This window comes from Lactuca saligna, chromosome 2, assembly GCF_052625555.1.
Source record: "Lactuca saligna cultivar CGN05327 chromosome 2, ASM5262555v1, whole genome shotgun sequence".
In the NCBI taxonomy this organism is placed as follows: Eukaryota; Viridiplantae; Streptophyta; class Magnoliopsida; order Asterales; family Asteraceae; genus Lactuca; species Lactuca saligna.
In genome coordinates, this window is record NC_136418.1 from 159,940,804 (window position 1) to 159,963,215 (window position 22,412).

Consider the following 22,412-nt stretch of genomic DNA (forward strand, 5'->3'; position numbering starts at 1 on the left):
TGATTATGGCAAACAGAAGATCGTCACCTATGACCAGAGTCAGAGTTTATTCTTTAGTGTTGAGTAATGGGTTAGGATTATATTTAAATAATTGTTGCTATTCTCCAGATATGGCAAGAAACATCATTTCATTTCATGGATTGTTTAGATAAGGTATCAGATACTCGTTTGATAATAGTAATGGTTCTATCAATGTTTATTTGAATGGTATATTTTATTTCAATGCATTACCTTGTAATGGGATTTATGAATCTGTGATGGTTGTTGATAATTTAGGAAATGATGTGTTGCATATTGATTTGTCTACTAGTCTAGATAAAGCATGCTTGTGGCATTGTCGCCTTAGCCATGTCAACAAGAAATGCATAGCCCAACTCCAAAAGGATGGAATGTTGGATTCATTCGACCTTAGGGACGATGACATGTGTGAATCTTGTTTACTTGGGAAGATGACCAAGTCACCCTTCACTGGCACTTGTGATAGGGGTGAGGGTCTATTGGATCTAATACACACTGATGTGTGTGGGACCTTTAGATCCACCACAAGGGATGCTTGCCACTTCTACGTGACTTTTACGGATGATTATAGCAAATATGGATATATCTACTTAATCAAGCAAAAGTCAGAAACCTTTGAAAAGTTCAAAGGGTTTAAGAATGAAGTGGAGAATCAGCTGGGTAGGAAAATCAAGATGCTTCGGTCAGACCGAGGAGGAGAGTACCTAAGTCTTGAGTATCATGATTATCTAAAAGAATGCAGAATTGTTTCACAATTGACGCCTCTGTGAACGCCACAATTGAATGGTGTGGCTGAGAGACGTAATCGGACCTTGTTGGACATGGTTGGTTCTATGATGAGTCGGGCTTCGTTACCAATAACTTTTTGGGGGGATGCCTTAGAGATTGCCGCCCATATCCTTAACTTAGTTCCCACCAAGAAGGTGTAGGGTTTTGAGCATTCTAACACTCCTATGGTGTACATGAAACCCTATAAACCTTGGATCTATTTTTTTCTCTATTATACCAAATATAGTTATGGACTTAGACATTAATCCAATAGAAGGTTGCCAAAACACCTCACGAGATGTGGACAGGGAAAGCTCCCTCGTTGGCACATATCAAGGTTTGGGGTTGCGAGGCTTTCGTAAGACGAGAGACTCACGACAAGCTCGAACCTCGTAGTGAGAAATGTTATTTCATCGGCTATCCACGCAAGTCTTTTGGTTATCTTTTCTATAGACCAAGTGACAATGTTGTCTTCGTTGCTAGAAGAGGGGTTTCCCAGAAAGGGAATTGATAAGCCAAGAGGACAGTGGGAGGCAAATTGATCTTGAAGAGATTCAAGAGCAAAGCGATGAAAGAACCTCTAACACTGGCACTCATACCGAGGAGGAAACTCCTGCTGAGTACGTTGGGCGTACACTATGAATGAAGAAGTTATGGCCTTCGGAAGATTGGCGGTTCTTGACCCTAGTCGAGTACGTTGGGCGTACACTATGAGTACGTCGGGCGTACTGGCTCGACATCCGGATCGTAGAGGCTTCAACATATAATGGGACTATGCACATACTTGTTTAATTTAGGCCTTAGGCCCACCTGATTGTAACATGTCATTTTTTGGGCTTAAGGCCATGTTGGGGGTTCTTGGGCCATATTAGGCCTTAGATGTCTTGTAGTTGGGCTTGGATGCTTTTTTGGGCTTTTTATGGATTTAGGCCTTAAGGGGAGGGAGACCCATTGAGGCCGGGTAAAGGAGCCCTTTTTGCCTTAAGTTAAGAGTTAAGGTTTTAGACTTGAGTTCGAGATCATCACTTTAGAAGAAAAAGAGCAATCATAGGAGAAGAAGAAGTCATTCGTTCATGAAGAAACCCTAAATCGGTTTTTAAAGGAGGAATATATCATTTATTGTTTTTTTTTTATTTTTTATTATGCCATGTCATAATAGTTAAGCCAAGTTATTATTTAACATGTAAGAACCAATTACCGGTGGGTAATATTTGAACAAAACATATAGTTTGTTGGTGTTTTTTGTACCAAAATTTTACTTGGATGATGTTTTTTGAACGATTTTGAAACATAGTTACCTCTTTGAGTCATTTTCCTATTGCTTTTTTTTTCTTTACTTATTTTTTATCGGTAATTGCCGGTTACCAAAGGTCAAATTTGAACAAAGAATGTACTTTGTTGGTGTTTTTTGTACAAATGCTTTACTTGGATAGTGTTTTTTAGACACACCAAACTTGAATGGTATTTTTTGAACGATTTTAAAACATAGTTACCCATATAAGTCATTTTCCCTATATTATATTGAGTGATCAATTTAAAAAAACAAATAAGCTTTACTTTCAATGGTAATAAGTTGTTAATAATAAAAGCTCGTTATAAAAAAGTTTCCATTTGAAATGCTTTAAATTGAATAGCATACAAGTCAAAACATCTTATTTTTAAGTAGATTAATTAAAAACATAAACGAAAATATCATCATCCATCTTCATGTTTGTTCCTTTTGTTATCGTTATTGTTGCCTCCGCTTCGAAAAGTAATGTCTATCACATTATTTATGTTAGTGAATTACATGATTTAAACGAATCAAATGAACTGGTTAATGATTTATATTACATAACTTAATTAAATCCAGTTACGAACTTTGTTGGGAAAATGAGATTAAAAAGAAAGATAAACTATATAATAAATTGTTACAATTGTTCAGATTAATCTTTTAAGCTTCCCTTTAAATTATTTTCGCAGTTTTGAATAACAATGTTATACATTCTAAAACATGAGAAATAAACAAAAAAAAAAAAGGTAATCAAACAAATTCAAGTATATTGATTGTGATGTTTTGAAACCAAAGTGTTGGTCTTTTTTTATAAGTTTAGAAATCGCCCAAACTTTCTTCCATATACCAATATTAGATAAAACATTATTCAATTTTTAGTAAAAAACTCAATAATCTCCGTCTTGGATAAAGAACATATTTAATACACAATCAGAATTTTAATACCGATAGAAAGAAAAAGAAAAGTTAGGATAATATGTTAATTTAGAACTTAGAAGTATTTAACAGAATAGAGTTAATAATAATAATAATCTCAAAAACCATGAATGTAGTTATTGAAAACTATATTAAAAAGTCTTGTCAAAAAAAATTAAAAGAAATAATTTGTACATAATATTTTTTTAGTTTTATATAACAATTTATACTTAAAAAAATTAAAGTGTATCACTATATTAACCAATATTGTAAAAATCGTTCGACGGTAGCTCGACGATCGACTGACGATAAGCGATTAATCAAACTCGGCGATGATTAATCGGAGACCCTAAATTATTAATAAAATTATTTACAAAATTAATACTTCCTAAAAAATTAAGTATATGAAAATTTAAAATTTTAAATATTTTAATATAATATTTTAAAATTTGAAAGCTTCAAAATTTAAAATTTTAAAATTTTGGTGTAATATTTGAAAATTTTTTAATATATTTTCCGCCTATGACCACCAAAGACCGTCAAGCCCGAGTTTAACTAATTTCCGCCAAACATACTAATCGTAATCTGTTTGAAACCGTCAAACGATTAATCGGCCGCCGAGACCGACACTGATATTAACATAAACAATTGTATTTTAACAAATTAAACTGAAACTACAAATAAATGTACAAACATAGTAAAGTACTAAACTATTATGGGTTTACTTGTCATTCCCTACATATTAAAATAATTATTATTTAATTATTAAAATTAAATAACCAAGACGGATTCTCACTTTCCAAGAAAGCGAAAAAAGAATACGAGGGTAGTTTAAAGACAAAACCTGAAAAAGCGAAGGGCTAAATTTTAAGAGGGAAGGATTTTAAGCTCTGTTTTTGAAGTGGTCCGTTCTCCTGTATTGGGGATGCACTGTAAGGATTTACGTTTGACTGCCCCAAGATCCAACAAGGATTTCATCAAAACCTATTTGGACAATTTACAAAACTTAGCCCTTATGAATACAAAATGACAGTTTTAGCTTTTAAATTAAACTCTATACATTAGTTTAAGACTTTAAGTTGCCACACAAACGATAAAAATGTGTCCCTAAACAATTATAGAACAAGGAAACTTTTATGGTGAATGACTTTTTTTAGACTTTTATTTTATTTTATACTTCAAAAGTTATAGTTTGCCAGTTGTTAGAGAAAATGAATTATGCCACTCGTTTTCAACATTTGTTATTTAATATATTTTGGAAGTCTAACACCATTTAGGTATATAAAACAATGACTAGATTTTAGATAAGAAAATAAATACTTGAGACTTTTATTATATATAATCATTTAAGATTTAATAATTTAAAGTCAGTTGCTTATTTTTAGAGTTTTTCTCCTAAAATAAGATGGCTCCATTTGTCCATAGTACAAATAGTGCAAATTTAAAGTACACTTTTATGAAATGAAATCAATAATATACTCATAATAATAATGAGTTTATCATATATTTCTTAAATATAAAATATATTTTATAAATAATGCAAGTTTAGAAAGCTAATAATTAATCAATTTTAAGAAATAAATAAAAGTAAATAAGAAACAAACTAATGATATAAAATATGTACTAACAGATAATATTAAATGTTTTGTAAAAGTGTCTTTAAAATATATAAATTTAAAAATAGATTTAGTTGGTGGATGAGTAAATAAATATAAGTTTAAAAATAAATTTAATGAATGTGTGAATATGTCTATTTCAAAAAATAAAATAAAATTTAATCTTTTAATGAAAACAAGAAAGAGAAATACCATAAAAATCTTTCTTTCATGCATTCACAACGAGTGAGGGGCTCCAAATTGATACAATTACTTTCTAAGGACTAAATCTGTGTGATTTACATTTGACAAGGAATTAAATGCGTAATTCACAAAAGCAATAAAGGCATGTGGAGAGTAGGGACCATGGCCGATGATGTGTAAAAAATGACGAGAACTAGAAGATAGTCTGAACTCCAAAAGCTCCACCACCACCACCTTCTCTCATCCTCCTCCTCTGCAACTTCTCGAACTGCGTGTTCGGAGCTCACACAACAGCAGACCGTTGCATCTCTCTCTACACGAAAACAGTCGAGTATCACCAACGTCGATCACTGTAGCTCTCCGCCATTAGATACTTTTTCAAGCTTTTTTTTTCCCACTCTGAAGTAAGCTGCTGTTTGTAGCTTCGGGAGTTCGATTGATCGTTACACGAGAACCGGTTTTTGAGTCTCAATTCAACAATTTTCTGGCGTTGTTACGAAATTTTTCGAGACTAATTTCAGCTCGTTAGCAGATTTACAGCTTGCATTCTCTTCATTTGTGAGTTCAATCTAGCTCAATTCATCTAAACCACATGTAATTGTCAAAATTTAATTCCTGAAGATTTTCACACCTAGGTACTCTGTTTATTGGACAGGTGTCGGAGTAAAGCAGAGTGTCGTTGGTGGAAGCGCGTACATATTTCTCAATCTCTTTCTCGTTATTATTAGGTACGAATTTACGATACGCCATTTTACCTGATCTTATGTTTCAACGATACTCTTGTTGAAAAATCTACGCTGAATTCAAGCTTCTTGTTACTTAATACTTGTTGATTTGAAACGAAAAAGATGTTTCAACGAGATATACAACAATTACAAGCACAAAGTACAAGTTAGGGTTCATGATGATAAAAATGGACTGTATATTCATGTCCGGGCAGCCGACACGATATATGTGGGGTCGGATTTACAATACTTTAAGCTTTTTCAAGCATTGCTCAAGAATTAGATACAAACAACCTTCTTTTCTTTGAAGGCAAGGATAATCGGATATTTTGTTTTATCCGTTATAAAACTGTTCGAAATGAAATCATTCCTGTTTCAAAACTCTAAAAGTAAGCAAAATGATGGCATCAAGCACTACTGATCAATTAAATAAGTTCGATAATTGTGTGGGGGTGGAATATTAAATATGTATTCGTTTGAAATTGGTTGAGGAGTCACTTTCCAATTAGCTAAGAGGCGACTCTCGTAGCCTGATATAAGTGGGTGAGAGTGATTTATATTTAATCTTTCTATTTTTAATACAAATCTCTCATCAACTCACTAATATATGTCCATTTCAACCAAATTTGACATTTTTGTTTTAATATGTGATATGGATATTGCCTGAGATTAATTGTCGGTCTTTGATCAATGCTCTCTGGTATATGCTTCTTTCTGCTAATCAGCTTTCAACTCCTTTTTATATCCTTCATCTGCATCCCACTTGGAAATAATAGCATATTAGCAAACATATATGCAGAAACAATGAAGTATTTTTGTAAGTATAATATATTGACTGCATTTTGTTTAGCTTCTCTTCCTCCTTAATGCTATTGATTTACTACTTTATAATATTGTAGCAATATTAGTCATAATACTCATCTTGTTAATCTGGCATGTCCATGTCTTCATTTAATTTAAGCTTCTAATTAAGGTAGGTGTCCTTGTATAAAGTCCCAAACTACAAACTTTCCCTTTTTAGCATTGTAATTGAGCTATAATATAACCCATTATTTATTTTCTTCAGTGATAAAGAGCTTCTTTTCATTATATATGTTACTATTTCACCTAACACATTGTTAATGAGAAATTTTAAGTAAAAGAGGTTGTTGGTCTAACCTTGTGTTTGGTTATTTGGTTATGGCTACTCTTTACTTTTTTTAGCATGTCCATTGTTTCTTAAATTAGTTGATCTCTTTTTTTTTCTATGTTCTACACAGTCTTTTATCAGTTTATTTGCTTTTATAATTTCTATGTTTGTTTCTGTTACTCATGATTAGTCTTGATGTCTTCAGATTCATCCAAATAGATGAAGCTCCAACTGGAAGTTGCTTTGGCTTGCTTTATCACCTTGATCTTGATTCAACACATCATATGTGGTTAATATCAACTCTAGCATTGTTATAACTTATTATTCTAAATTAACTCTTGATCATCATTTTATCTAATTATGAAATTAGCTTAAATCATTGCTTTTATTTGAACAGATGAAGTTGCAGAGACCCCGGATATAAACAAGTGGACATGTACATGCTATGCAAATGAACTAAACCATCATGTTATCATTCCACCAAACTGCTCTTCTTCCTGTAACTGCATCTCTGGTATCATTTGACTATTTAGATTAAAGTATATATATATTTAATAGTTAATAGTTAAACACATATATATACATTTACAAACAAAATGTTAAAAAACACAGAAAATACAAGTCAAAACAAATGGAAATGCATATGTCCCAGTGATAAACTCCCTGAAGTGGCTACAAGTCATGAAAGTAATTGCTTCATGTCCTGCAACTGCAATTCTGGTAAATTAAATCTTTATATTCCATTATTCCTAGAATTACTAAATACAAAAACCTTACACATATCATGTTGTTGTTCACAGGATCTTTGATTGAGGCACAATCTTTAAAGAAGCAATTTTCCAGCAAAGCTGTATTAATCATCTTATCACTATGCATGGTGATCACAGCTCTTGCAATTTTCACTTCAGTAATGTGCCTCTACATATATCGAAGGCATACATGCCCTAAAAAACAACCTCCTTTATCATCATCATCAGATAAAGACACAAGTTACAACAGTAGTACAAACTTAATCAGCTACAAAACATCTTCACTCCAAAACTCCAAAATATACATCCATTCTCCTAAAAATCCAGTCACAGGGTTTATACACAAGGCTTCATTCTTGTTTAGAAAACAAACAAGAACTGTTCAAGGAACAATCACAAGCTTTCCATATTCTGAATTAGAAACTGCAACCAATCGATTCTCTGAAACTAATTTAATCGGGGTTGGGGTAAGTAGCCATGTTTACTATGGTCAACTCAAAGATGGTAAACTTGTTGCAGTCAAACGTCTTAAGTCTCAAGGAGGAGGTCTAGATGCTGAAGTAACATTTTTAACAGAGGTAATAATTAATAATTATTTAAATATACATATTTGGTTTTATGATATTAAAAATTTATGTTCAGATTGAACTGCTGTCAAGACTACATCACTGTCATGTGGTGCCATTACTTGGGTACTGTTTGGAATACCAATACCACACAAAACAGCCTGAGATGCTTTTGGTGTTTGAATACATGACAAATGGCAACCTGAGAGAGTGTCTAGATGGGGTTTCAGAAAAATGTCTAGACTGGGGGGCCCGCATAGCAGTAGCCATTGGAGCTGCTAGAGGGTTGGAGTATCTTCATGAAGCAGCAGCACCAAGAATCCTGCATAGAGATGTTAAATCCACTAATATTCTCTTGGATGAGAACTGGAGAGCAAAGGTAATATCATATTTGTGAATATTAATAAGTTTTGATTTGAATTGTGTGATGATTTTGTTTTTGTTGGTAGATTACTGATCTGGGAATGGCTAAGAGTTTGGTGAGTGATGGTGTTCCAAGCTGTTCTAGCTCACCTGCTAGAATGCAGGGGACATTTGGCTATTTTGCCCCTGAATATGCGATTGTTGGAAGGGCATCGCTGATGTCAGATGTTTTTAGTTTTGGTGTTGTGCTTCTTGAACTTATTAGTGGTCGGCATCCAATATACAAGTCACAAGACAAAGGGGAAGAGAGCCTTGTGATTTGGGTTAGTCGTTATTGTTTTTTACTCTTTTTCTTCATCTTATATTTTTCTTTTACTAAATAAGGACGAAGATTGCAATAATAAGAATTATTGGGGACCAAATTTGCAAAAAAAAAAAAAAAAGGATCAAAAATGTAATGATAATTTTCAGGCGACACCACTTTTACAAGATAGCAGGAGAGTGAGTAAGGAACTGCCGGACCCACGTCTGAAAGGGAAGTTTGAAGAAGAAGAGATGCAAGTGATGGCTTATTTAGCAAAAGAGTGTTTGTTGTTGGATCCTGATGCTCGCCCAACAATGAGTGAAGTTGTTCAGATACTTCTAACTATTGCTCCAGAAAAATCTAAAAGGAGGAATTTTTCCGTTGACCGCTATCAGGTTTGACTTTGACTTTGTCTCTGTTAAGTCGTTTTTTCTGTGTTCTGAAACAAATCTTAATTTCTTAAATAGGATTATACCATTAGAATGGAACGCGAGCTTCAACAACTGTCATCCAGTATATCATTTTCGTCTGAATCTTCATTGCTTGTGCATACCCCTCATGAAAATGAAGAACCAGTTACAGTTACAGGTCCCGGTTCACATGGTGGAGATGATGAAGTCACTGTTGATTTAACTGAACCACGCTTTGAATCCTTTTGTGTGTCCAATATTTCATCTGCTTCATAACTTGTAATCAATTTTCATAATTTATTTCAATATTTGGTTTATAACCAAATCTTGAAACCCAGAGTTTAAATCTCTCTTTCCTTTTCTCTTTTATGTGTTTCATATTTTAAAAAGGAACATTCACCATTCATTTCATTTTTCTAGTGCCGTTTTGCAGAGAATGTGTAGAGATCATGTATGATTAGTGTAGTAGTGTTTGTACACATGTATTTTATGTCACCTTATAGTTATAACATTACAATATGGTTGGTTAACATTCATAGATATATATGATATTATACTTTTCTTAGTTATCATTCTAGTAAGATATATTTGCACTACAAAAGGGAAAATGATTTGCTAGAGTAATTATCTTTTCGTCTTATTCAAGTTTAGGTAATTTCATCTTTTTTGTATACATTTGACCATTTAACTTGTTAAATGGCAACACATTTAACAAGTTAAATGGTCGAATGTGTATAAAAAAAAGTTGTTTAAATGTGAATTTTTTTTTTTTTACAAATTTCTTAAGATTTTTTTATAATTTCTTACAATATTTTTATGATATTTTTTTTCTTATAAGTTTTTCTAATACAATGTTTTAAGCTTTGCTTATAACTTTTTTTTTTTTTTTTTTTTTTTTTTTTTTTTTTTACTTTCATATAATTTTAATACAAGTGCTTTTAAACCAAGTATTTTATAAATATTTTAATTTTTCTTACAAGTTTTTAAATTGTTTTTTTTTTACATTTTCAAACAATTTTTTTTATAAATTTCATACATTTATTTCTAAACTTTCTTTTACAACATTTTTAAAGTGTTTTACAGATTTTGTATGACAATTTAATACTTTTTATAACATTTTAAAATACTTTCATTAAATACTAGTTTAAAACGTTGTATTAATTTTTTTTATAAACTCCTAATTAAAAACTATTAAAAAGTTGGAATAATTTTAAAACATTTTCATTATATAGATTTTTTTTTTTGTGTTTTTGGAGTGGTTCAAATGAGAACCACAAAAGATTAAAAACGGTAAGAACCCTTTTTATAATTAAATATGTACACAATACTTATTAAACATGTTAAAATCCGGATTTCTTTTGTATTTTTGGTACGAAAATGGTAAAATTGTAATTTTTGCAGTCGAATATTTTCATTCATATATCGATTCATATTTTAACACAAAAATTATACAAAATACAAAATTTAACACAGTTCATTCATAGTTTAGTACACAAAATTCACAATAATACAATCATAATATCACTAGTTCACTCATTTAGGAGAGTCAAATTCAAACTCTACCACCATCACCAACTACTAAATGTCAGCACCAACCATCTATATCAACGTCGTAACCATCATTTCTTTCAAACAAAAATCTGTATTATTTCCCGCTTTCTAGATGATCGGCTTCCAACCCCTATATTACTTCAAAACTTGCACGAAACAAAATACAAGGAAATAATATACTCAACAATCCAAGATGGGGATGAGCACATTTTGTTGGAGAACTTATTATTTTCCGCTTTCTAGATGATCTAGAGTAACCTGTAAAATATTGAAAATGGTAATCTTGCATTTTTTACGGCAGTTACCCCAAGATGTTGCGAAGCCAATGCAATCAATCACACCATAAAATTGTTGATCAAGGATATCACAACATTTAAGAACCCACCCCCTGACTGACTTAACAGGGCTACATCTAATGAGAGTATGATCCATTGTGTCATTAAGCTCACCACAAAGTGCACATAAAGGAGATTAGATGTTTATGAACAAGGGTTTTAGCCATATGGATTATTCCTAACATAGCCATCCAAACAAAGCATCACACCTTTAATGGGATTCTTTTTTATAAGAGATCGTAGGCCTAGTGTATGAGCAGATCTTGGAATTTATAAACTTTCACACGATGTCAACTGAAAATCGTTGATCGGTGACTACGTTAAAACGAAAACCAGTGTGGGATGGCACCAAATTGAAGGAGCCGAGTAAAGACTCCAAGACATTTAATTTAGAAAATGGATTCAGAGCTCCCGAGGGAGCTTTTCCACTTCCATAAGCAACATGCATTTGTGAAACTTTCAACTAGGAGAGGAAATCGATCTTGCAACTTGTTAAGTCCTAGCCACGCATCATTATAAAATAAAATATCGTCATCAGTACCTGAAACAAAAAAAAAAATTACATTTGGACTAATATTTAGGTAGTCAAGGCTTTTCATTGCTTTGGAGATATCACACCACACTTTGGGAAGCGTTTTCTTGGCAATGTAGTCGACGGTTTCTCTTTAAGATTATGAATGTTGTAAACCACAACCCCATATTGCGAGTTCTTTTCCGATCTAAAATGCCACCACCATTTAGTTAGCAAAGCGAGATTTTAGGCTTTAAGGGAGCCAACTTGAAAACCACCGTCTCTCTTAGAAGCAATGACTTTTTCTCAAGCGACCAAATGGATTTTGGATTTATCTGTCCCACCTCGCGACAAAAATTTCCTTCTTAATTTCTCAAGATTCTCAATAGAGATTTTCGGGGTATAAATGATGCATTTTTTTCTTGAAACTTTTATGACTCTTTACTTTACCACTAAAACCTCAAAATAGTTTTTAATTAATGATAATTAATTGATTCTTTGAAATTTATATTAATTATAATGATTTTTTCTTGAACCTTATACATTTGAAATTTCACGACTCTTCATTTTACTACTACAATTCAAAAGACTTTTTAACAATTAATGATTAATTGATTTATTACTATAATTATTATATTGGTTAATTTTTAAATACAAAAATTAAATTTAACTATCAAAATAATAGAAAAAACTATTATTTATAATAATATATATATTTTTTTTCAAAAAATAAAAGAAGTATCTTAATTATTTAAAAATAATAAAATTTTAAATACAATATTAAATATCGAAACTAAATCGAGATGTCAAATTCACATGTAATCTAAATTGAAAAATATCAATCTAAAAGGATTAGTTATTAATAGTTACATATTGCTATAAATAAAAGAAAATTATTATTATTATTATTTTTTTTCATTAACTTTCTGGTAATGACTATTAATATGATTCTAATACATATCAATTTGAACATATAGTAGTATTTAAGATAATTAGAATGTGCAATAACAAATTATTGTAAAATTATCAACTCTAAATTAATAAAAATGATATAATTATTTTTTAATCCAATATACATATCAATAATTTAATTATATTACTGTATTATATATAATATATTTGTCATAATTTTAATTAATAAACTTTTATTTATGCGCACCGTACATAAATTTGCCTATTTTTAATTAATACTCTTTATTTATTTATTTATTTTTGGAGTTTTAACAATGACTATACTTGTATTTGTAGTGTATGTCATATGGTTTGATATAATACTTGTTTCACCCGAAATTTATATATGTTGATCATATCGATCATATAAGTTAAAGCAATTTGTTTGACATTGATCAAGACATAACAACTAATAAATAAAGTTATAAGTAATTGATTGTCTGATTACTTATGAGTGGTCGAGCCAGAAAAAATGTCTAGGGGTGATACATTTTTTTTTTCAACGTAAAACCTAAAGATGATCCTCTTAAACTCAAGGATAAGACCAGAACAATTCTGGTTTTTGGATTTTGTATTGTTAAGCTATGCTGTGAATAAATAATGATATTTATATGGATAAAAATGTTTCCAGTATAAATATTATTTATCTTTTTAGACTAAATGCACTAAGAAATTTACAGAAATTCACATTACCTTACTAAAGATAATCTTTAATATTAGTGCAAACTTAAGTTTCTTTTATTGGTCTATTAATAAAAATATATACTCTCACATTACCTTAAAAGATAATTGGTAATATTAGTGCAAACTTAAGTTTTTTTTTTTATTGGTCTATAAAATATGGTCCAGATATTAATCAGAGACTAACAACTTATTAAAAAACAAAACTATACATGGATTACATGTTAAAACTATAAAATTAAAAAAAAAATCAATTAATACAGGTTAAAACGGTTTTAAGGGTTGGAAATAAAAAGATAAAAAAACGAAAACGAAAAATAAGGATAATAAATAACTTAAGACAAATAATGATTTCAAAATTATGATTTAATAGCTATTATGAATTATCATCTCCACAGAGGGCACATGTATGTTTAAAAGAGAGAGTGTTGTACATCAAAAGACAAAAAAACAATGAGTGTCACAACTTTACTTGCAATTTTCTTTCGAAAAGTTTTACAATCCACCAGTGTTACTCATACTTTTTTATTCAAGTAACTATTAACACAAAAAACTCTTCTGTGAAGACCGAGTTAGATTCGATCATTGCTAGGGTCTTGTGTTGTGCTATTAATGTATTTTCGAATTCACGTGAATTGAGTGTTTTGTATATGCCCCACAACTTTGTTCATTATATTATAATATAATAAATAAGTTTGGATGTCAGAATACCACTGAAAATGTATACTAGTCACTCAGGTTTTCAGAAATTTAAATAGCTTATTTACAAATTTGACTTTGGATTTTATTGTATTTGAATAAATTTGAATGGAAATAGTTCAATGCTGGTGCTACTAAAGATTTCATTAATGGTAGCTACTGTATTTGAATGGTAGTCGGTAGATGGAGGTTTGACCAATTGAATTGTTGAAAGATTGCCATGCTTTCTTGTATTGATGAACATAAAATAATAATAATAAAAAAAAAAACGAATTTAAATCGTTGGTTTGTAGTTAAGACTATTGATACTGGTTGGTTTTCAAGACACATTTTTCTATTGATCAACTTTTTTTTTTTTTTTTTTTTTTTTTTTTTTTTTTTTTTTGGCAATCCTAAGGCTAGACCACGATCAAAAGAAAATGATGTATTGATGTTATATAGTATATACATACATATGTATGTATGTAAGATGAAAACTTTGAAAAGTTGGGAAACGATAAAAATCAAAATTATTTTTGCTATGTTTCATCCTAACTTATCTTTAAAAACGAAAGAGAATAGTATTGCCAATTTTGGCAATACTTTGTTACACATGAATTTTTTTTATTAATATAACTAGAGCAATAGAATCATAAAATAGGTATATGTTATTTTTGGCGGACTAATTAAAGAGATATTTGATAGCTAATAAAAAACCACATTTGATAAAAATAAATGATAGACTAGCTGGAAATGTAAAAGGTGCATAAAAAATCATGCAAGGAATAAGTTTTTTATTTTATTTTATTTTTATAATTAATAAATAATATATTTAGAAGAATTTAAAAAATCCATAAACTCGTTGAATTATTAATGTGGGTAACTTTTCAAAATGTTAACTTATAAATCAATTTTTTTACATAAAAAAATAAAAATATAATGTTTTTTTTCTGAAATATAAGCTAACCGCAATAAAATAAATAAATAAATAAACCCTCACCACCGGAGAATGGTCTTGAACTCTTGGTTGGATAACTTAAAACAAGTTTATCCAAAAAAAAAAAAAAAAATGAGAAAAGACTTTAAATCTTTAAAATGGTATGTTTGGTTAAACTAGATATCCACATTTGTAAAAGAAGGTAAACATGATGGGTGCATCCAATCTTACAAGCAACATGAATGATGTAAAATAAAATGTCTTTAGAGCAAAAAACGTGATAGTCATGTTTAATCTCATACACCACTTATGAATTTTTATCTATTTAAAGTAAACATCCAACTTTCAAGTAAACATACGACCATTGTTCAAAATTTTATAGTATGTTACTCAACCGTATTATTTAGCAAGCATTTTGCAACATTAGTTATGAAAATAAAACATAAATATTCTACAGATGATCCATACATTCACATTTATATAGTATATGTTACTCAAACGTATTATTTAGCAAGCATTTTATAGAGTTTATGTAAGGTAGAGTAGTGTGAGGTGGAAATGAGATTGGGTGTGTGTTTATTTAAATAAATTAAAAAATCAAGAGCAAAATAATATTTTTAGGTAAGACAGAGACCAAGCACAATAAAAACAAACTGTAGGGACCTTCCGAATTAATAAAATAAGTTAAAGACCAAACATGAAAATTATCCTACAAGACCATTCATTTAATTTACTCTTATGAAAATAAAACATAAATATTCTCGAAATGAACGTACAAGATAAATTGATTATGAAAGAAATGACAAAAGGCATGACAATGACATATTTGTTGGAGGATTTTAATGATAGATGGCATATTAGAAACTAAGATCGGAATGAGTGGTAGTATTTGCTAAAACATTGATACGTCATAGATTTATGGACACCTAAGCTTAATATGATGATATGAAATGGGGATGTGTTTAAAAGGTAAATCATTTTTTTCTTATTTTTTTATTTAACTATTTATATAAAATAAACTATAAAATGATACAAGTTGTTAAGCTGAAATTAAAAGCGCATGAAGCTGATATAGTCAGTTGGGACTACCAGTCATACTCTTTCTTCTCGCCAAGCAACCCACGAGCCCATCTTAGCGCAGGTGCTTAACGCATGGTCAAGGTGCGGTAGCGAGCTTTTGGCGAGGGCTTAGCAAGGGAGGGTAGCGAGCCACTCCCTCCAGCCTAAAAATGTTGCTTAAAGAAACATAATTAACTAGATATGTCAAAGTATATGATGAAAAAAGATTATTTTAGAAAATAGCCTATTGATTTCAAAAGTTATAAATGAATAAACATCATCTCTGATTGTTATACTGAGCAAGACACAAAAAGACTACATGTTTTTAATATTATTTTGCGAGGATGCAACACACATATCCTAGGCAAACAAGAGATCGAGATGGAATGTATATCCTACTTCACTCGATCTTTTGTGTGGAAAAAAATTATTAGGATATTTATTAATTGTTCCTTTGAAACCATTTACATTTTTAATCCAATTAAATGCATGCTCTATTGTGTCTTTTGTAACAATACATGTCCTAAAAGTTATTAAAGAAAAATCCAATATTTCCAATAGATCATCATTATTTACATTTTTGGGATATAATCGTGTAACTATTGATCTGGATTTTCAGAACGATGCTGGGGCCAATCTATGGACTGAAAATAGGCCCATTTACAAGTATACAACACCTCAACTCCTCAAGGCTCAAACTCAAACCACGGAGGGGTTACATAAAACCATCAGAGTTCGTCCCTGAAGTCGACGGAGAGAGGAGACAAGAGAGAAAGCGGAAGGGTCCCAGTCTGACACACGATTCATGGCCGCCAAAGGAGGAGCAGCTCCGGCGACGTACTCACCGTCCCCGACAACCTTTAAGAAGAAGAGACCTCCCATTTTCACCGATGTTGATTGGGTACGCCCCGACGGTCGCGATTTTCACCAGTGCAGACCTGCATGTATGTACTAGTATCTTATATCGCTCTTCCTCTCCATAATCACCTTCCCAACTCGTTTGTTTATTGATGTTTTGATATGAAAATTAGTATGATATTTTGTTGTATAATGTTCTGTAGCTAGATTTTCTATTACCTTTTGATTAATCATGCTGTATTTCCTGCCCCCTACACTCAATGAAGAGTGGGAGAAACAATATAAGAAGAATAAAACCCTAATTTTATCGGGTTTTCAAGATGATTTCTTGTCTGTACGTTTATCTTCAGCATTTAGAGCCAGATAACGTACTTGTGTGAGTTTTTTCTATATAAAGCCTGCACATCTTCTATAAGAATCAATTTCTAACGCCCTAATTTAGACACATGAACAATTATTTTGGCCTAAACATGAAAATATCATATGCATTTGAGGTTCCTTCATGTTTTAGCTTATGCCGTGATATATTTCCAAGTGACTTGATTTTTTCCTAGTTCTGTTCTTTTTGCTCATAACTTACAACTTTTTAGGGTTTTACATAGTGGATTATGCAATAACCTTTGTGCTGCATTATCTGCTTTTCAGTTTTACGAACAGGAGCTGTAAATTCAGCATCAGGATCTGCTTATGCAGAGTTTGGTAATACTAAGGTCATCGTGTCCATGTAAGTTCACCTATTATATAATACATATTTTACTGATACATGTTTATATATTCTGTTGATTCTTTCAAGTCATAGTACCTGTTAAGCATTTGTATTCATACAAGCCGACACACATCCTTGAGAAATTGAAACTGATTTATGCAGCTCCTATATCTTTTTTACAAATGAACGCTCTTGTTTCAGATCAATAGTTTTCCATTATAATTTTATTTCAGATTTGGGCCCAGGGAAAGTAAGAAAGCAATGATGTACAGTGATACTGGTCGCCTAAACTGTAATGTTACTTATACAACTTTTGCCACTCCAGTTCGAGGACAGGTATGTTTATGGAATTATAATAGTAATAATAATTAGAGTAAAATATTTCATTTGTCATATCTTTTATTTGTAGTCAATGTTTTATACATGGTAGGCATCATCAGACAACAAAGAGATTTCATCACAATTGCACAAGTCTTTAGAGGGTGCCATAATGCTTGATACATTTCCCAAAACCACTGTTGATGTTTTTGCGTTAGTATTGGAGTCTGGTGGCTGTAAGTTCTTAACTCTTTTATTCAAAACATATGTTTCTAATTTTTCATCTCTTTTTAAAAATTTGTTTATATAATCATAATTGCAGGTGATCTTCCTGTAGTAATCTCATGTGCCAGTCTTGCTTTAGCAGATGCAGGGATTATGATGTTTGATCTCGTTGCTGCAGTTTCTGTGGTATGTATACAGTATGCACATCAATGTTATTCTTTGATTGATTGTGTAAGCTTTTTCACACTTTTTTTTTTTTTTTTTAAAAGTCTTGCTTGGGGAAGAATCTTGTGATTGACCCTGTTTCAGAGGAAGAAAGTTATCAAGATGGTAGTCTTATGATTACTTGTTTACCCTCACGTAATGAGGTAACTCAGTTGACAATAACTGGAGAATGGTCTTCCCCAAAGATTCATGAGGTATGTCATCAAAATGGGATTTTTGTAATTAATGTTTTAAAGTGTTACGTATATCATTTAACTGATAAAATTTTGTTAAATATGATATATATGTAAAATAACAGGCAATGGAACTATGTCTTGATGCGTGTTCCAAGCTTGGGAAAATCATGAGATCATGTTTGAAAGAATCGGCATCCACCTCCACCTCACAAGAGTAGCTGCTCAAAACATAACATGTATGTTTGGATTCCATTTTTCTCAATTAAAGATACATAATAGGTACTTTAGTTTTGAATATCTTGTTTTTTTTTTTTTTTTTTTTTTTACCATGTCCAAATTTTGAACCTGTGAAAAACAAAAAAAAAACATGGACTTCTGTTGTTGGCGAAAATTTTGCTTCTTTAGTTTTGAATGTCTTTTTTTTAATTCCTGTTTTTGGAGGTGTGAGATTGTTATTGGTTGTAAGAAATATTTATGTGTATTTGATTCTTTCTAAATATGGAAACTTCTTTAGCCCACCTTGACTGGGTTATGAAGATTTGAATGGGGCTTTTCATTAAAAAAAAAGTCAAATTAAAAGGACTTTTTGAACCACGATAGGTTTACCTCTGCATTGACTTTGTTGTTGTGGGTTGATACGTTCAACCGGGTCAACATTTGTTGTTACTTGAGTGGACTTACTGTTTCTTAGGAATCTTTGAGTGGTAGATCTTGGAAATAGTAAGCTTATACATGTCTAGCCTAACACTATCATCCCACTATCTTTTAAGAGATCCTCTTCTCTTATCATCATTTTAGAGTTACCATTTTGTTAGAATTTGAACTTCTATTGGCATAAACATCCTAACTTATAACCTATCCGTGTCCCCATTATCCAATTATGGCATTGTATCCTCATGTGTCCCATGTATCTAGGATTTTCTCACATTTGTATATAAATGTTGCACATAGGTTCTATACCTTTCAACCATATTCAAAACCACAAGCTTAACAAAAAAGTGGGTGTCAAAGTTATTCTATCAACTTGCAAGTGGAGTTGCAATTATCATACATATAACACATTATAATTTGTGCGTTTTTCTATTTGATGTAAATGACGTATGGACATTTTTCTTCAACGGTGCTTACGTCTTGTGCTCTTGTATATAGACAAAACTTTTTAGTTTCTTATATTTTTAAGAAATAAATAAAAGCAAAGCACTGCCGGCCAATATTTAATTGATACGTGCCGTCTGTGTGTATCATATTTGTGGTACAGTTGGAAATTACATTATTATTTTTTTGTAAAACAGTTTCATTATTTCATTGGGTTGTTTATTCTTGTTGTTTGAAAGTCAACTTTTCTTAACTTGCACTTCACGGGATAAGAGATAAGAGGGCATGAAAGTAAGGGCCATGTTTCCACATGTACAAATGACGTACTTATTAAAAAAATAAACTAATAAAAAATAGAAGTTAATGTCAAAATAACATAATTACATTCATTAGTGGGGTAAACTCTTTAAAGAACATTCATATGAAAGAAATTCAGACAATTGGTACTCTTTAATCAAAATACCCGGTAAAAGAGAGAGAAAATAATACGTAAGAAGTTAAAAGAAAAGAAATTAAAAAGAAGAAAAACACATGTTTAGGAAAGATAAAACCTTTTAACTTTTATATTTTACTAGGCGAATGTCCGCTCGTTGCGCAGAAATACCGATATAGTAGAAGTTTTTACAAATATATATATATATATATATATATATATATATATATATATATATATATATATATATATATATATATATATATATTGAATTACTTCAAAGATTTTATAAATTTCATATTTATCTTCCTCTTACATAATTGTCATTTTCAACAATAATATATATAGCCTACTAAGTGTTCGACAAAAACATGTGATGTAAAAGGAAGATGATAGTGAAAATTTAAAAATATTGAATATAAATCAAGTTAAGGATTGAAGTTTAACAATATTATAATGAATATATCAAACAAAACGACGTATTATTATGAGTTTGGGTACCTAAGCTTATATACCCTTAAGGGTATATTCACTTTTCCTATATATATATATATATATATATATATATATATATATATATATATATATATATATATATATATATATATATATATATATAACAATAACGTTGCTGTTAAATTTGATATAATAATTTATATACTAAATTGATATAATATATTGATTATTTTGAATTATATAATAATATATATATATATCTATTATAACTGCATAATTTCAATCGTTTTAATAATTGTATCCGCGAGTTACACATGATTAAAATCTATCTATATCTATATCTATATCTATATCATACATACTTATAAAGATAACATTTTTCCTTAAATCTCATGCATTTGAAACCACCATAAAAATTTGCCAACACCTCATACGTTTGAAACCCTCATACCCTTTCACCTTCAAAGTAATGAATCTCATTCATTTGAAACTTCGAAGACTATTCAACTTAATAGGATTTAATTTGACTTTTGAAATTCCCTTCACACAAATGTATTTAGCCTATAAATACTTACTTCTATTAAAACAAATATCCTAAACGAAAATAAAATACTTCTTTTGTCTAATTAGTGATCCTTTGTACTCTGTTTTAGTGTAAATGAAAGTCTTATGTTGTTAATATAATATTGAAGTTCAATAATCTATAATAAGCAAGATATGTATTTTGTGTTTTTAATCAAAACAATTGGTTTTTTTTTTGTTGGTTTGTTCACATATTGTGTTTTTAATCGTGAATAAAAGTAGCTCTTAGGTTTGAGAACTTTCTAACATCTATTTTAAAAATTGACACATGCAATATTTTATTGAGCATATAGGTACGAGCAATTATTTTTTGAAAGGCAATACTTTACACTATCCATTTCTTACAAGTTTATATTGTTGGGGGTAAAATTGAATTGGTGAATGGAGCAATCAAGGGTGAAGATTTAACCTCAAGTTTTATGATTCTAACTCAGCTTGAAATATGATATGCATAATTTGTTGAACTTATTTACAAACACTCTGAGATTTAATGAATATTTAAGTTGAAGATTACCTCACATTTTGAACAATATGCAAGTTTTTGTATTGAAGTTCATATTAAGATGTAGAAATTTACTTTAATGAGCTAATGAGTTCATCGCTTTATGAGGAAATTTGTAGTTTTTAATGAGATGATGCATTGATGTTTTTAAAGATGATGCCGACAACTTTACCGTTTACCATTTACCGTTGTTAATTGTTATAGGTTTGTTGTACAAGTTATATATCTTGGTTTTTAATTTTATTGTTGTTATCCATTCACATGTTTCATATTCTTGAAAATGATCAATGCAGTGATTTTCTTAAATCAACATTAACAGAGTAAGGAGTCAAACACCTTAATTGCTATAAAATAATAATTGGACTTTTATAAAGAAACACATAGCTCGAACAGGTTAGCTCCACAACTTAAACCTACAAAAATTCTTAATAATTAATAATATAAATGATAATAAATATTGAAACTATAAAACAAACATCAAATAAGAAATATCAATGCCAAGATTGTTAAAATGTGTATTTTTTTAGTTATTCACTAATCTTGGTTTTTATTTTATAATAAATGTCATATTAATGCAAAATATTCATTTGAAAGTTACACAAACTCTTGATCTTTCAAGTAATTAACCAAACATACTCAGTTTTTTTTAACTTAATTAAATCATTCACTTTAACCTCCTTAATTTGGTTTATTTAACACATTAAAATCAACTATTAGTGTAATTTCAAACCAACTCTTCATTTTTCAACCTAATATATATATATATATATATATATATATATATATATATATATATATATATATATATATATATATAACTTATTGGTTAAAATAAAAATGGTTTTAAATCACAACCATAAATAAAAATATCATAAGACTATTTTTCTAGTAGTTAAAAATTATGTATTTTTTTTAAATATAAAAAACTGAAATGTATATTTAATTAAACGCCCATGTGAGACTAACACACTTAGTAGAGGTTTTTCTTTTAGATTGAAGGTCTTGTGTTTTAATCCGGACGTGGATGAGTTTTATTTACTTGGTCATAGTAACTTCTAACAACTAAACACCCGTTATAAAAATCAAGATTTTAAACAATATATTTGCACACTGC

The 22,412-nt window shown here is 30.1% G+C and overlaps 2 protein-coding genes across 4 annotated transcripts; both read left to right on the forward strand.

Annotated features, from left to right (window-relative positions):
- The first annotated feature begins 4,960 nt into the window (after positions 1-4,960).
- NCRK (Protein kinase superfamily protein) lies at positions 4,961-9,584 on the forward strand. 3 transcript variants are annotated; one of them, XM_078981197.1, is made up of 10 exons: positions 4,961-5,331; positions 5,429-5,501; positions 6,833-6,916; positions 7,025-7,141; positions 7,240-7,347; positions 7,428-7,954; positions 8,019-8,321; positions 8,392-8,628; positions 8,777-9,004; positions 9,077-9,584. In XM_078981197.1, the coding sequence occupies exons 3-10, from the start codon at positions 6,847-6,849 to the stop codon at positions 9,293-9,295; spliced, it is 1,809 nt and encodes a 602-aa protein (XP_078837323.1). In that variant the 5' UTR covers positions 4,961-5,331; positions 5,429-5,501; positions 6,833-6,846; the 3' UTR covers positions 9,296-9,584. The 3 variants fall into 3 exon arrangements, with proteins under 3 accessions (XP_078837323.1, XP_078837325.1, XP_078837324.1); XM_078981199.1 differs by lacking the exons at positions 4,961-5,331; positions 5,429-5,501 and adding an exon at positions 6,075-6,198; XM_078981198.1 differs by lacking the exons at positions 4,961-5,331; positions 5,429-5,501 and adding an exon at positions 6,147-6,315.
- Positions 9,585-16,414: 6,830 nt separating this feature from the next.
- On the forward strand, positions 16,415-18,634 carry RRP41L (3'-5'-exoribonuclease family protein). Its single transcript, XM_078981200.1, has 7 exons — positions 16,415-16,666; positions 17,226-17,304; positions 17,520-17,622; positions 17,717-17,840; positions 17,927-18,015; positions 18,099-18,248; positions 18,353-18,634. The coding sequence occupies exons 1-7, from the start codon at positions 16,528-16,530 to the stop codon at positions 18,446-18,448; spliced, it is 780 nt and encodes a 259-aa protein (XP_078837326.1). The 5' UTR covers positions 16,415-16,527; the 3' UTR covers positions 18,449-18,634.
- Positions 18,635-22,412: the final 3,778 nt, after the last annotated feature.